At 42.5% G+C, this 16002-nt stretch overlaps 2 protein-coding genes across 2 annotated transcripts in view; one reads left to right on the top strand and one right to left on the bottom strand.

The window, feature by feature from the left end:
• The window catches only part of LOC109902480 (serine/threonine-protein kinase STK11), a 28310-nt gene extending 24587 nt beyond the window's left edge, over positions 1-3723 (bottom strand). Inside the window, exons 1-3 of the mRNA XM_020498861.2 lie at positions 3234-3723; positions 1798-2635; positions 1325-1408 (exon numbers count right to left, since the gene is read on the bottom strand). Coding sequence (XP_020354450.1) covers positions 1325-1408; positions 1798-2084 — 371 coding nt within the window. The 5' untranslated portion in view covers positions 2085-2635; positions 3234-3723. The remainder of the gene's footprint in view (positions 1-1324; positions 1409-1797; positions 2636-3233) is intronic.
• A 2387-nt stretch (positions 3724-6110) lies between these two features.
• Positions 6111-11261, top strand: LOC109902482 (follistatin-related protein 3-like). Its single transcript, XM_020498862.2, has 5 exons — positions 6111-6337; positions 7889-8074; positions 10074-10289; positions 10422-10649; positions 10812-11261. The coding sequence occupies exons 1-5, from the start codon at positions 6262-6264 to the stop codon at positions 10862-10864; spliced, it is 759 nt and encodes a 252-aa protein (XP_020354451.1). The 5' UTR covers positions 6111-6261; the 3' UTR covers positions 10865-11261.
• Positions 11262-16002: the final 4741 nt, after the last annotated feature.

Genomic DNA, 16002 nt, shown 5'->3' with positions numbered 1-16002 from the left:
TCACACTCCTCAGGGTCACTTATCTAGCCAGCATCCTCAGCCAGAGCGGGAAGGAGAGAGGCGTGAAAGGGGATCATTAGTTCCTATAATAAATGTTCTCACCTCAACAATTACACAAAAAATGCCAATTGGGATTTACTTGACCCTACATTGGCAGATTCCTTCATGGTCCTAAAAAGCAAGTGCTAAAGCCATCTTAAGTGTCAACTGTACTAAAATGTATTGGAGAGACCCTTTTAATGTCAGAGACAAAGGTTACTGAGTGTTTATGTGGTGTAGAGCAGCAGACTAAGGACAAGCCAGAGATCATTACAATCAAAGACAGTGAGTTGGGGGGGCAGAAGGTAAACTTGTGAAGTTAGTCCATCTGATTTAACCTTGCCTTTTTCTCCCCAAGAGGCCAACAGAGACACCTTGTGGTCATACCGCTGAATTACAGCAACATGAGCTTTGAAGGACAGTGCATTGTTTTTACAGTTGATCTGCATAGCTTACTCGACAACTGTTCCATGGGACAAGATAATTCTCCAGATGTGAGGAAAAAAGTCACAATAGACGAGCCTAACCCACTATCCACACGTTATGCTTGGGCAAATCTTATGCAGTGCTTGAAGGCTTTGTTAGTGCGACTTGTATGACACGTGAGACATCACTATGGTTTAGATCAGGGGTGGGCAAACTTTTGGGTTGAGGGCCACATCGAGATTTTTGAAATTCAACAGACGACCGCATTTTTGGGGGGACCAATTGTTTGTTAAAATCAATTTGCGGGGGCATCCTGAGTGGCGCAGCAGTCTAAGGCACTGCATCGCAGTGCTTGAGGCATCCCTACCGCTGGCCGTGACCGGGAGACCCATGAGGCAGCGCACAATTGGCCCAGCGTCATCCGGGTTAGGAGAGGGTTTGGCAGAGATTTCCTTGTCCCATCACGCTCTAGCAAATCATATGGTGGGACGGGCGCAGTGCACGCTGATGCGGTCGCCAGGTGCACAGTGTTTCCTCTGACACATTGGTGCGGCTGGGTGAAGCAGTTATCGGGTCAAGAAGCAGTGCCGCTTGGCTAGGTCGTGTTTCGGAGGACGCACGGCTCTCGACCCTTACCTCTCCTGAGTCCATAAGGGAGTTGCAGCGATGGGACAAGTCTGTAACTACCAATTGGATACCACGAAATTGGCAAGAAAAATAAATAAATATATATACACACATACATTTCTACAAAAAAAAGTAAATTTAATGTCTAGTTGGCCAGATTCAAGTGCACAGCGAGCCCAGATAGGAACCGTGGGCTCATGCTAAAGAATAAAAACATTTTTTTAAAGGATATATCTTTTGCTTCTCCTCATTATACAAAACTTCAACCAACTGGATAATATTCTTGTGCCTTAATCTTCGTAGCAGCTGAATCTCTCTGTAAAGAAATAAAAGTGTTTAGATATATGGTAAAAGGAAAACTGGAGTAATTGCACTATGGAATAATACTGCATTTTCATCAGCACTCACAACAAAAGACACAGGGCAAAGATAATTTGAACAGCCTTCATGTTTTATCTTCTGGCCTTTCAAAGGAAAGATTTATTGAGATAAACATTAGTGTCCTGAAAAGCTCAATTTACATCCCACTTCAATCAACAGTGAGGTTCATTTTACATTCAGTAATTCCTCAGAGTAAATCCTGAAGTACATAATCTGATTAGAAGAATATTCACACACCAAAACAACAAATCCATCAACACAGCTAGCTTATTCTGTAGATCAACACTAAAAGCACTGAAAGGCCATGCAAAGCATTCCACATACTTTTTGACATTTTGCTCCCCATTGGGGATGCGTCTCAGCTTCTTCTTCTTGAGGATCTTGACTGCCCTCCTGCAGAGGGTCTCAGAGTCCAGCATCTCCTTCACCTTCCCGTAGGAGCCCTCCCCCAGCAGGTCTCCCATCAGGTACTTCCCAATCAGCTTGGCCTTCTTCCTCCGCGGCTCGTAGATGACTTCAGTGGAGTCGATGCGGTGGATGAAGGTTTCCATGCACATGGTCAAGTCATTCTCTAAATAGTCCATGTGTTCATGGATGTCCTCGTCATTCATGGTTGCCCCTTCAGCAACTTGACTGTTCTTTAATAATACTGTACTGTTTGTTTCTGGATGCCCTGGGTCGGACTGTACAAAATTGCAAGAAAAATATTCCAATACTGAATATTGAAATGCAGGATGCTGCAACTGCAGAAAGGCTACAGAATGTTCTCCTTAACCTGCTGACCATGCAGCACTGCTTGAGCAGAGAAGTGAGTGGACTGGGTTTGGGTACTGTCCAATATTACAATGTCTGGCTATGGTATGAGGGAATGGTTTGGTTCTTTGTTCTCTGATATAGGCCTATTCCCTCCTTAGCCGTGTCCTTGTGACACCTGGGACCTGCAGTGTTGTGATGTGTGCAGCTTTCTTTGGTTCTTGGTGAATGTCATGTTGTGGGCAACTTAATTGTGAATCAGGTATATGATTTTCTTTGAGTTCTTCTACAATGTTTAGCTGATCTAATTTTCTACCTCCATCCCATGTACCGAATAAATCCGGGGTACTTGCCAAGACTGCAAAACTGGTCTGCCAGCGTCAATGAATCGTTGCAGGGATCCTCAGATCTGCATTACAAATGCACAATCGCATAAGAATTTTGATGAAATTCACATCATGAGATGGCACCTTCCAAATGCTTGGAATATGACAAATACACACTACCAATGATATGGATGTGCGATCATAACGATTTACATTTGAATCCAATTACAACATGCAATGCTAAATATCACATCCATTCAACAAAAATAGCAGGTCATGGATAATATACAGTAATCAGTGAGATAGGATAGTGCAAACCAGCAGATAGCTAGCGAGGCTATGGCACACAGAGGCACAATAACATTTCTGAGATTCGATTCATTGTAGCAGCCAACTCTTGTGTAATAACAATATCTCCCCAACTAGCTAGTCTGTTTGCCAACTAGCTATTCACTACTGTAACGCTTCGCAGTCACGTCCACAAACCAAGCAATGTTATTAGCATTCAGCTAGCTTGCTTAGCAAGCATACATACTAACTAGCTAGCTAGCTAGCCATCTATGTACGACAACCCTGCTAGATAACGTAACGAACGCTACATTTATTTCACGCCACGTCATTTTTCATAACATTTGCAGTTACGGGGTACATGTTTTGTATGTTGAAAGAGGTCAACTTTACCTTGTATGCTACTTGACCGATATCATCGATTTCCCATGTAGAAGTGCTGGATGTCAGAAACGCCTCCATCTTGTTTACACACTCCATGCTCCAAACCAAAGACAGTACAATATGAAGATAGGGTAAAACTGCTTCTCCAATAGAAATCCCCGATCACAGTTGTAGGCGATGTCATGGCGACGTTGACTAGCAAAGCGCATGCGTATAAAAACGTCATCGTGTCTGATGGTCGTCTCGCGCTAAACTCAAACAAATCAAAGGCACTCCATCGATATAAAGTTGTTGTAGACTAAAATAAAATAAAATCAGTTTGTCACTTTCTCGAGGTTGGAGTAATAACATGTTCAGCTACTTAAGTACTTGTCTTGAATCTAGGTTGTGCATTCAGATTTCGAGAAAATGAAAAACTAAGGAATCATTTTTATTTTCTCTCATTAACTTATTAAGCCCCAAACCCCGGTCTGGTCTGTTTGGTCTGTTTCGCAAGCGTTCCCGGAAGTCTCGCGATGTTGGCCTCTGGGTTTAGAAACGCTGTGACCAAACCATAGAAATTCACCATGCTGAAATATATTTCAACCGCTAAGAATTGTGGTATAAGAATACATGGCGTGATCCTCCGAGGGGTTAAAAGTATCCATATGAAAGTCATACAGTAGTCTGCTACTAAGGTTGGTTATATGCTCAAAAAAAAAAAATATATATATACTGTTTTTACCATGTGTAGTTTTTTTCTGTAGAAACAGGACTGTTTCTGTGAATTGACTTCAATGAAAACATGTCTGGTGAGGCTGCATGAACACATTATTGGATTATGCTAATAAATTATAATGATGATTTTATTCAGCCTTCTCTTATGTGGATGTGATGTTAACACTCACCAGTTGATGGCAGCACTGGTAGATTATATTTTTCTGGACCAAATGCAAAGTGGCCCCAATGATACAGTGGCACATTGCAACACAGCCTACAAGTAAACAGACAGACAGATGGATGGAAAGAGAAAAGACAATCAGAAGACAGAATATATGATTGATAGGTTGATATAACATATATCCTTAGTCATATAGCTTTGAGAAAACCCTAGATTCCACACATACTTTAATTTCATGCTGTTTCACAACATTTCTCGAACTTGAAAGGTCCCATCAGTATTGCTTTACCATAGAGTACATAAATAATGGAGATTTGAAGTGGTTAGTCTGGGTTGTCATGCACTGGCCTCATTATCTGTGTGGCCCAATGATCCAAACCATGTGAGCTGCTGCAGTGACCCAGTGCTCCAGCCCACCCACTGCACCACTCTGACTGGTCTGCATTCCTGCTGTGCCCTAGGGTCTCTGTGCAGCAACAGAAGGCAACATCATTCATCACAACTTACAGCAACAGCATGTGCTACTTTAATTTTCTCCACCATCAAAGGGACTACATTAATGCCAGAGACAGACAGATGGGAAGATTGACACAACTTTGGCTCCCAAGCAACACCATACTCCACAGAAGACAGAGGCAGTGAGAGGGGACAGGAGAAAGAAAGGAGCCGGAGGGGGGGGGGGGGGGGGGGGGGGCTGAAAGGTATTTCATTTCCACAGAAATCAATTGACTAGCAGCCAGATGTGTCCATGTAGACCACAAGGACGGCTCTCTGATAAACAAGCAGGGATCCAGGGCTGCAGGAGGAATGATAGAGGCATACATGTGGCTAAAATGGGGCTCACTCTGCCATTCTCACTTAGGGGTTCTATCGGTGAGTGCCAGACAGCGTTACGGATCAACTGATTACAAGTATTACAAGTAATCAGTTACATGTCATTTGATTGCAAAAAATATATAATCTAACTGTAGTTACTTAACCAGCAGAAATATTGTAAGCAGATTACAGAGACTTTTGAATAACTTGATAATTCCTTCAATTCAGAAAGGATGTCGTTGAGAGAGAAAAAAAAATTATGACGCCTTTCTGTTTTCTCAATGACATTATATAAACTGAAATATCACGTAAATATTCAGACCCTTTACTCAGCACTTTGTTGAAGCACATTTGGCAGCGATTACAGCCTTCAGTCTTCTTTGGTATGACGCTACAAGCTTGGTACACCTGTATTTGGGGAGTTTCTCCCATTCTCTCCAGATCCTCCCAAGCTCTGTCAAGTTGGATGGGGAGCGTTGCTGCACAGCTATTTTCAAGTCTCTCCAGAGATGTTCGATTGGGTGGCTGGGCCACTCAAGGACATTGAGAGACTTGTGTGGTCCTGAGTGCTCTGGAGCAGGTTTTCATCAAGGATCTCTCTGTACTTTGCTCCATTCATTCTTGCCTCAATCCTGACTAGTCTCCCAGTCCCTGTTGCTGAAAAACATCTCTACAGCATGATTTAATCCATTTTAGAATAAGGCTGTAACGTAAACAATTTTGGAAAAAGTCAAGGGGTCTGAATACTTCCCGAAGGAACTGTATATCCTGTTATCGGTATACCATTTTTTTAAAGACAGAAATGTGATATTGTTCTTATTGATTATAGCTAACATTGTCCACAGAGCAAATTATCTCTATGTAACACAATTGAAAGCTGAAAAGTGCTAAAGTGGTTCTACATTATTTGAAATATTTATATGGAAAAAAATGATGTATTACTTATTTCCATATAATAATTTAAAATGATACAAAACCAATTTGAAATGTGGTATGCCTACTTTACAATCACAATAACATTATCAGAAGATGCATGGTGCAGTTACATCTGTTGCACTCCGGTGAGGGGACGTCTCACGTAGAAAACTGTCCGTTCCAGCATTTTAACTGGCTGAGACCATTGCCTATCCCAGCAGCATAACTCAGTGGGTTAGGCCTAAATATCTATAAAGAGGGGAACAACATCACTTACAACACATTCATTCACTTAAGAGAGAGAACTCTGCGAACTTCACCATTGGCAAGTTCAAAACATTTGAAACCATTTGCAAAAGGACAAACACATTTTTTTGCAAGTTTTGCCACAACTTTTATTTTAGAACTTTATATTTTCTTGTCACCATGGGCTTTTTGACTGCTCTTTTCGGTGTGACACTTCTTGCTTTGTGTCAAATCTTTGGCAGTTACCATGTAAATGGTGAGTAAAGCTTTTCAAATGTATTTTCTAATCAATTATGTTTTATACATTATGATTCATTATGAACGTTTTTCTTAAAAAAATAATAGTCTAACTTTATTAGTTTATGTTTAAACGTTATTCAAAGTTTTGTATCATTCAAAATTGATAGTAAAAAAATGTATAATGAAAACAAACCAACTAAAGCCATAGTTTTGCTCTCTTGATACTTAGAATTCTATATTTACAGAGTGCAGGTGCACATGGTGTTACTACAGCTTAATAATAATGTATGTATTACATACAGTTAGCTACTTCATCACTGGTTGGAATTAGTATACAGAACTGCATTTATGGATTCCAAAGTCATTTTAATGTCTCATTTTGGCTACTATTATTTTTTAAACAATATGAGAGATGTGTAAGTGATGAGTTCTAAAACCTATAAACAAAACTCTATGACAGTGCAACAGCAGGTCTCTATTCTCCTGTCTGAATTGGTGTATTAAATGCTGGTAAAGTGTATTGTGTGTGGAGAGAGAGATCAGCCAGGTCTGACTATGACTGGTCTGGTCCATTCAGCCCACTTTGATGTAGAGTAGACAGAGTCCTGAATATTGTACAAGTGGGCTCTGGCTCTGAAGTCAACTGAAGTGGGCTATTTGTATTTCCTGGAGGCCATTGTATACATTCAATTATAAACTGGGTGATTCGAGCACTGAATGTTGATTGGCTATCAGACCGTATACCACGAGTATGACAAAACATTTATTTTTAAGGCTCTAATTACGTTGGTAACCAGTTTATAATAGCAATAAGGCACCTCTGGGGTTTATGATAAATATATATTTACATTTTTGGGGTTTGTTACTTTCACCCATTTTTCTCCCCATTTTCGTGGTATCCAGTTGGTAGTTACAGTCTTGTCTCATTGCTGCAACTCCCGTACGAAATTCGGAGAGAAAATGTCGAGAGCCGTGCATCCTCCGAAACACAACCCAACCAAGGTTCTTGACACAATGCTCACTTAACCCGGAAGTCAGCCGCACCAATGTGTCGGAGGAAACACCGTGTACCTGGCGACCGTGTCAGCGTGCACTGCGCCCGGCCCACCACAGGACTCACTAGTGTGCGATAGGACAAGGACATCCCTGGCGGCCAAACCCTCCTCTAACCCGGACTACCCTGGGCCAATTGTGCACCACCCCATGGGTCTCCCAGTCATGGCCGGCTGCGACAGAGCCTGGACTCAAACCCAGAATCTCTAGTGGCACAGCTAGCACTGCGATGCAGTGCCTTAGACAACTTAGACCACACTTGGGAGGCCTGGGGTTTGTGATGGCCAATATACCACGGCTAAGGGCTGTATCCAGACACTCCATTTTGCATTGTGCAGAAAAACGGCCCTTAGCCATGGTATATTGACCATATTCCACACCTCCTTGGGCCTTATTGCTTAAGTATGTCTACTTTAAGTATGTCAATCATGTGAAGTCATGTATGTCATGTATGTCAAGTATGTATGAAAAAATCCAACTCAACGTGTTTTTGTGTTTGTTGTGGTGTGTTCAGCGGGGATGTGCTGGCTGCAGCAGAGCCAGGAGCAGCGCTGTGACATGGTGCTGATGCGTGGGGTCAGCAGGGAGGAATGCTGCGCCGGGGGCCGTCTAGACACGGCCTGGTCCAACACCAGTCTGCCCATTAATGAGGTCAGCCTGCTGGGCTTCCTGGGAATCGTGTCCTGCAAACTCTGCAAAGGTAGATCATATTTAATAGATCATATTTAATACATAGCAACATAACTGAAAATGAATGAAGCAAAGAAGTTTAGGGCTCACATTTGAGTATAGCTCCAAATGGCAGCTCATATGGCCATAACCAGATCACCTGTCTTCTTCTTGGGATAACTTTGATCCAAATGGAATTTCCAAGCTAAGTTGATTTCCAGAGGTCTCTTATAAGTTTTTTGAAAACTTAGCTGTGGATCGGGGCCAGGCGTTCCATCTAACTCTGTCCAGCTGTCTTGAGTCGCTCCCACTATTGGAAGCCTTGGCCAGGTATTCAGGTTCACTCAAGGATATTTATTCCTGTTTTTAGGAACTAAGGCACCTGAACATGTGCATGTGATCTCTGGTCAGGGTATAGATTATTATTTTAAGCCATGTGAGGATGATTAGTGTCAGCAAAGCTGAAGCCAAATACCAATTGCTACCAAATACCAATTGAATCGTAGATTTAAAATGCAGTAGCATCCCTGCCAACTAGTCTATTCCAGCATGCTGTTTATTACCAAAACGGTATGAGCCAAATCAACAGCAGCATTAGAATGACATGTCAGCATAAGGAAACAATGAAATGTTCTCATTAATAACATGACGCTTCAATGATAAGTGAATGAACTCAAGTGATCCAGAATGAGAAGCAGACAAGTTATAAAAGACAAGCTATAAAATTCAATCATTTAGCTGCATTTGTATCTCTCCATCGAGAGGCTGGTCTACCACAAAGGAATTGTTCACTAATATATCTCCTCAAAGTTACAGCGCAAGTGAATGACATTGAACATTTTGAATAAATGGGAAATAACCTTCCTCCTCCTCCCTCCTCTAATTCACTCTGCATGAATTATTTCCCAATGCTGGCTGGGACACAGGCCTGGTTTGCCTCCCCTCAGAGAAAAAAAAACACATTCCTGTTTACCACAGGAGAAATGTCTGCCACATGCCCAGACGTCTGTTCCTCATAATATGGAGCACTATTTGGATCATTAGTCCAACTGAAAGAACAAAACTAAAGCATCAATGTACATGTGATACTGTGGGGAAGTGCTGTTCTATTATCATACTGTAGCACTCCCTGTCAGACTCAGACTGAACCTCCACAGTGGGTCCTCTTGGGGCTACTGATTTCCAGTGGTTCAAAGCATTCCTGGGTGTTGACTAGATCTCCATGACTGGCCTATCTGTCTATCTGTATTGATTTGTGAAAATGTATAAAATCATAACCGGCTGCCAGTAAAGCTGGACCAAAACATAACAGAAAAAGGGAACTGCTTGGATTCCCTGGAAGGGAGGGGGACAAATCTAATACTTGTGTGAGAATCCCAGAGGTAGCAGAGTTGGCCTCTTTGGAGATGGAGAATAACAGGATATTAAAGCAAGTGCTCGCGGAGAAAGGAAATAAAGTCCTGCTTTTTTACAGGATCTCAGGGATCAGGGCCGAACATCACTCTGTATCAGGATCAAACAGGTCCCGAGAAGCCTGTTGAAAAGTGACGATGGTATCTGTGTTGTTTTAGGGTTACAGTACTAGGAGACTTCCTATTGACCTGGCTGGGCCTTGGACAGTCTACTAGTGTCCGTTTAGCCTGCGTTTCCTCCTGCCACATCTGTCAGCCTGTAAAACCCAGTGACAGGCCTTTGAACTGGCTCGGTCTGCTCGAACACCCCTCCATCCATCTATGAGACTTAGCCCATTGCAGGGATCCATTCCACTGTCATGGAAACAGGCACAACCTCAGACACATTCCTACAGACTAGACATCCTCGAGCATGACCATAAACAAAATATGTGTTTATTGCAAATGTTTTGCTGGATGAATCATGCTGCGGTGAAGGCAACATTTTTCATCCATTTTATTCTGTTCTGTGGAGAATGAATCTTGAGCATCAGATGATCTGGATCACTTGATGACAGAACATTGAATGTAAGTTAACGCTTTGACAATAATACTGACTTTCTACTCTATGTTGGGCAGAGACCTGTGATGGTGTGAAATGCGGCCCGGGGAAGGTGTGTAAGATGATGGTTGGACGTCCTCAGTGTGTGTGTTCTCCTGACTGCACTAACATCTCCATAAAGCATGCTGTGTGTGGGAGCGATGGGAAGTCCTACCGTGATGAGTGTGCTCTGCTGATGGCCCGCTGTAAGGGCCACCCTGATCTGGAGGTCATGTACCAGGGAGAATGCAAAAGTGAGGACACCTGTGCTTCGAACAAGTTATCTTGCGTATGTCAGCAGTTTGGTTATTTCCAGTACTCATTGTGCTACTGAAGCAATATTACACACAATATCAGATACAAATATGTGTCCATGTTCTGTCCAGAGTCGTGCTCCAACGTGGTGTGCCCAGGTACCCACACCTGTGTGACGGACCAGACTAACAGTGCCCACTGTGTCATGTGCCGCATGACCCCCTGCCCAATACCGCTGAAGTCCGAGGTGCCTATCTGTGGCAATGACAACATCACCTACCCCAGCGCCTGCCACCTCCGCAGAGCCACCTGCTTTCTGGGGCGCTCCATAGGAGTGCGTCACTATGGCAACTGCTCTAGTAAGTCCCCTTACCTTTCCTGATCTGTCAACACAGCCTAAGTATAGAAATGAATAAACAACCTCAATTAATTTTCTAGTGACTTTAGATATTTAGTACTTTGCATTGATTTGGCATGTGTTGTCTGTGCTTGATATTTTTGTCTTGGGTTCTCTCTCTCAGGTGTTCCGAGGAACAGTCTGGATTTGGAGGGCAGTGAGGAGAATTCACTCTAGAGGGACAGTTCTGGTGTGGTCCACCTGGTACTACAGTCCACCTGGTAAGAAGATTTCCAAGAGATCACCTTCGATAGGTTGTTGTCCCGCTGTTCACTCCCCAAGCTCTGATTGATGTTGACATCTTTTTTTACAATCACCTATCCCCTCCATCTCTACCACCTGTACATAGAATGACGATACATTTGATGTGGGAGAACCTGCTGGAAGAAACCATTTTTATTCCAAAAGGAAACTAATACTGCATTTGTTGATGCATGCAATGTATGTTAAATGGGATGATTTGCTCGTAAAACTGTGGAAACAGACGAAAGGCGTATATCTTAAAAAATAAATATCTAGTCGACTTTGAATAGAGGAAGATATGTGTATATTGTAAATAAATACCACTACTATTTATTGGAGAAGGTATCAAATCTGTTATATTTATGCTTTTACTCTGTATTCAAATCCATATATCCATAGGTCAGCTTTTACAAAAAAATGTATTTATTGTATTTGGTTTTCAGATGTACATGTATTTCAATGGCCACTGACATTCTTTTATTTCAGAGAGTTGTTTTTATTTTTGTGTTTTTTCATATCCCTAAATGAAGTGCATTAGTCCCCTAAAAGCAACATGGCAAGGCAACCTCAATTTGTTTGGTTACTGGATACCACATTTAGTATATGTCAATCATGTGAAGTCATGTATGTCAAGTATGTTTCAGTCTTTGTTTGGAGGTGAGGGAAGACTCAGCCAAAACAAAGTATACAGCATGTCTCCTCTTGCTCTGCCTACACAGAGTATGATACTGTTTACGCTGGAGCCCAATCAAAACTCTGAGCCACCCGCTGATTGCTGAAATTAAAAGTTTAGTTCTGTCTGCAGCAGTTTTATTAGGCTGTTTGTTTGACACCAAGCCTTTACAATACCTCCACTGTTGAAGTCTTGGCTTTGTTTATTTCATATGTTTGTAGGTCATACGAGTTCAATATAATGCCATTCGGGTTGTTGAATACACCATAACAGTGGAACTGAAAAATCTGACAAATGTTGTTAGCCTTATCAAATTGAAAACAGAATCAAATTTGTCTGGGAATGCCAAATGACCTCAAGTTAACTCACCGGATCCCCAGACTTTGCAGCTGAATATATCTGTTCAATGTTGAAATACTGTCAACCATTTGAACCAAATGGGCAGATAGCTATTTGTAAATAGCTATTGGTTATTGTAATGTGAATGAATAGTACTTCCCATTTATCTAGATGATTTAATTGATTTTGGGATAAAAAATAAATAAATACATACTGTTGTTGAACAATTAAAAGTACTTTATTGTAAATACAACTCCATTTCATGTACATGTACCAGTGTACCTACTGTGAAATTTAAATGATCAATGTATCTTCTTATTTTTGTACTCTCAACATAAACTATACTATTTGTCATGAGGCCTCTTTCATTTCTGGTGTGACTTAAATTCAGCACAAATGAGAAACACCTGTTACACAAGTCAGAATTTTCTCATTGGCAATTACAAGGAGTGGAATGTTAGCTAAAGAAAATGGTACTCAGGCTATGGTCTCTCTGGTTTAGTGTATAATTCCAGAAAGGCTTTGTCCTACCCTCTGTTATTAACTCTCTATCATACAATATATATCTTACAATACAGGCACTGCATGCACAGTAATTACCATTCTATATGTAATGTTTACATGCCTTTTGCCAGTCTAAAAATACACACAATAGTAAAGAAATGTATCAATGGCAGTCATTGCAAGCCTCATGTGGCTGCGTGATAAGCTTATATGCACAGCATCTATCACTTACTGCCAAAAGGAGGTCGCGTTCATGATTATGAACTGTGGTGAACTGTCCACGTTAACTACCCTCACAGAAGAGCAGCAGGTGGGCTAGAGTGATGGACGGTTTTTACTATGCTGCAGCCTCTGTTCGTGCAATGGCCCTGGCGCCTGACAGCCCACTGACAGGCCTCAGAGGAGAGGAGACCAGAGGAGAGGGGCGGTGGAGCATCAAAGCAGGGGGACAGGCCCCCGTTTCCTGTCCCTGTGGAGCCTCCTCTGGAGGAGAGGAGGTGGGTGAGGTGAGAGACAGAGGGCCACTGACTGACTCACTTTTCTGTATGAAATACCTTCCTTGTTTTCCTTACTCTGACTGAGAGCCACTCCTGGACTGACTGGGCCAGCATCTGGTTTAACTTTGGGAGATGTTTATATTCTGTTCCAAGCACCCTTTTATTACATTGGGAAAGGACTTAAATGTTTGCTCGAACGGGCAATAACAATGCCATCGAAAAGTGGTTGTTTTTCTGATATGCATGCATCTTATTTCTTGTTCTACAATTTCTCTGCTCTAAATTATGTTCTTTCATTTTCTGTTTTCTAATGAAATGATGACATAGCGGGAAGAATGTGTGACGCTGCTAACCCATTCCATTTTGCCTAGTTTACTGAGTTCTGGTACAAACTTTAATGGCCTGATGATCTTGTCATCAGCAACCAAGACCTGACCTCAATGTGATCCAATGGCATGCACCACTCAATAATGCCAGCTCAGTTTTTCATATAGTGATAATTGGTATATAAAAGTTTTTTCCACAGGCTATTCTATATTACAGTTAAGTGCCAAAGGGCCTAAAATTGAAGGAATTTAAAGTAAAGTTTAATTATGGAAAGAGCATGGGAAAATGTAAACGCTTTAATGCGGTGGTTTCCAGACTGTTTTGGGGATGTGACCCATCTAAAGCCTTTTCAATGTCTTGTGACCCACCCAATAAACAAAACCAATGTTTCTGGCACCAATCTAGACTAAACTGTGACCCAAAGGAATCTCTGTGACCAAACAGTAGAACAGAAAACAAATGTATTGTCAATTAGTTGAAAATTAAATGTTTTTCAGCCTCTCCCAACACTTGAGATACCAGAGGAGGCTGGTGGGAGGAGATATAGAGGGACGGGCAATGGCTGGATTGGAATTAATGGAACGGTATCAAACACATCTAACATATGAAAACCACAATTCCATTCCAGACATTACAATGAGCCTGTCCTCCTATAGCTCGTCCCACCAGCCTCCACTGCCGGACACACACACATGTCGAGAGGCACAGGGTCAGCAGCAGTACAGTGCCCCTGGATGGAGAGCAATTGTGGGGGGTTAAGTGTCTTGCTCAAGGGCACAACGGCAGGAAATGGTACATGGGATCAGAGACCAGCAGCCTTCCAGCTGCCAGTTCACATTCATTCACATTTTTGTGTTGCCCGGCCTGGGGCTTGCGATTCGTAGCACACCATGATCACATGCTCCACAGAGCAATCTGTTTTCTACACATAAGGGGCTGTTCTGAAGGCCACTTCCTGAATGGAGGGAGTGGGACTGAGTGTGTAATCCTGCTGTAGATGATGCGTCATGCAAATCCGTGGGTTTTCCCAGAACACACTGCTCTTTTGCTCTGAATCTAACAGATGCACATGGCACAAATCCCTCTGTCAGGAGCTCCAACTGAAATGTTTAGACTTTCAAACAAACACCTGTAGCAACTAAGTGTACACACTCAAGTTTGAGAGCTGTTGGGTCCATCCATTTTGATCATACACAAGTCCTCATAGCTCTTTCTCCATGCCTATTTTTGTATGTTTTTCGTCGTCATGGTGCGTCATTTCCTACAGTCGACTGACAACTTCCAGTAAGTTACACCCACTAGTTTGATCGACATAGACGTCTTGACAAAAACATGCTGGAGCTCGCAAAGAGACCACCCACTCTCCACATCACACCACTTGATTTTAAACAGCCCAACCCCACAGCTGAAACTAATTGATATACAGTGCCTTCGGAAAGTATTCAGACCCCTTGACTTTTTCCACATTTTGTTACATTGCAGCCCTATTCTAAAATGTATTAAATAAAAAAGATTCCTCAGCAATCTACACAGAATAACCCATAATAACAAAGAAAAAACAGGTTTTTAGACATTTTTACATAAGTATTCAGACCCTTTGCTATGAGACTCGAAATTGAGCTCAGGTGCATCCTGTTTCCATTGATCATCCTTGAGATGTTTCTACAACTTGATTGGAGTCCACCTGTGGTAAATTCAATTGTTTGGACATGATTTGGAAAGGCACACACCTGTCTATATAAGGTCCCACAGTTGACAGTGCACGTCAGAGTAAAAACCAAGCCATGAGGTCGAAGGAATTGTCCGTACAGCCCCGAGACAGGATTGTGTCGAGGCACAATTTCTGCAGCATTAAAGGTCCCCAAGAACACAGTGACCTCCATCCTTAAATGGAAGACGTTTGGAACCATCAAGACTCTTCCTAGAGCTGGCCAAACTGAGCAATCGAGGGAGAAGGGCCTTGGTCAGGGAGGGGACAAAGAGCCCGATGGTCACTCTGACAGAGCTCTAGAGTTCCTCTGTGGAGATGGGAGAACCTTTCAGAAAGACAACCATCTCTGCAGCACTCCACCAATCAGGCCTTTATGGTAGAGTTGCCAGCCGGAAGCCACTCCTCAGTAAAAGGCACATGACAGCCCCCTTGGAGTTTGCCAAAAGGCACCAAAAAACTATCAGACAATGAGAAACAAGATTCTCTGGTCTGATGAAACCAAGATTGAACTCTTTGGCCTGAATGCCAAGCGTCACGTCTGGAGGAAACCTGGCACCATCCCTACGGTGAAGCATGATGGTGGCAGCATCATGCAGTGGGGATGTTTTTCAGCGGCAGGGACTGGGAGACTAGTCAGGATAGAGGAAAAGATGAATGGATCAAAGTACAGAGAGATCCATGATTAAAACCTGCTCAGGACCTCAGACTGGGGCGAAGGTTCACCTTCCAACAGGACAACTCTAAGCACAGAGCTAAGGCAATGCAGAAGAGGCTTTGGGACAAGTCTCTTCATGTACTTGAGTGGCCCAGCCAGAGCCTGGACTTGAACCCGATCTAACATCTTTGGAGAGACCTGATAATAGCTGTGCAGCGACGCTCCCCATCCAACCTGACAGAGCTTGAGAGGATCTGCAGAGAAGAATGGGAGAAACTCCCCTAAAACAGGTGTGCCAAGCTTGTAGCATCATACCCAAGACTTGATGCTGTAATCGCTGCCAAAGGTGCTTCAACAAAGTATTGA

The sequence above is a fragment of the Oncorhynchus kisutch genome, linkage group LG13 (assembly GCF_002021735.2).
Source record: "Oncorhynchus kisutch isolate 150728-3 linkage group LG13, Okis_V2, whole genome shotgun sequence".
Taxonomy (NCBI): domain Eukaryota; kingdom Metazoa; phylum Chordata; class Actinopteri; order Salmoniformes; family Salmonidae; genus Oncorhynchus; species Oncorhynchus kisutch.
This window is presented reverse-complemented; position numbering and strand designations above follow the sequence as displayed.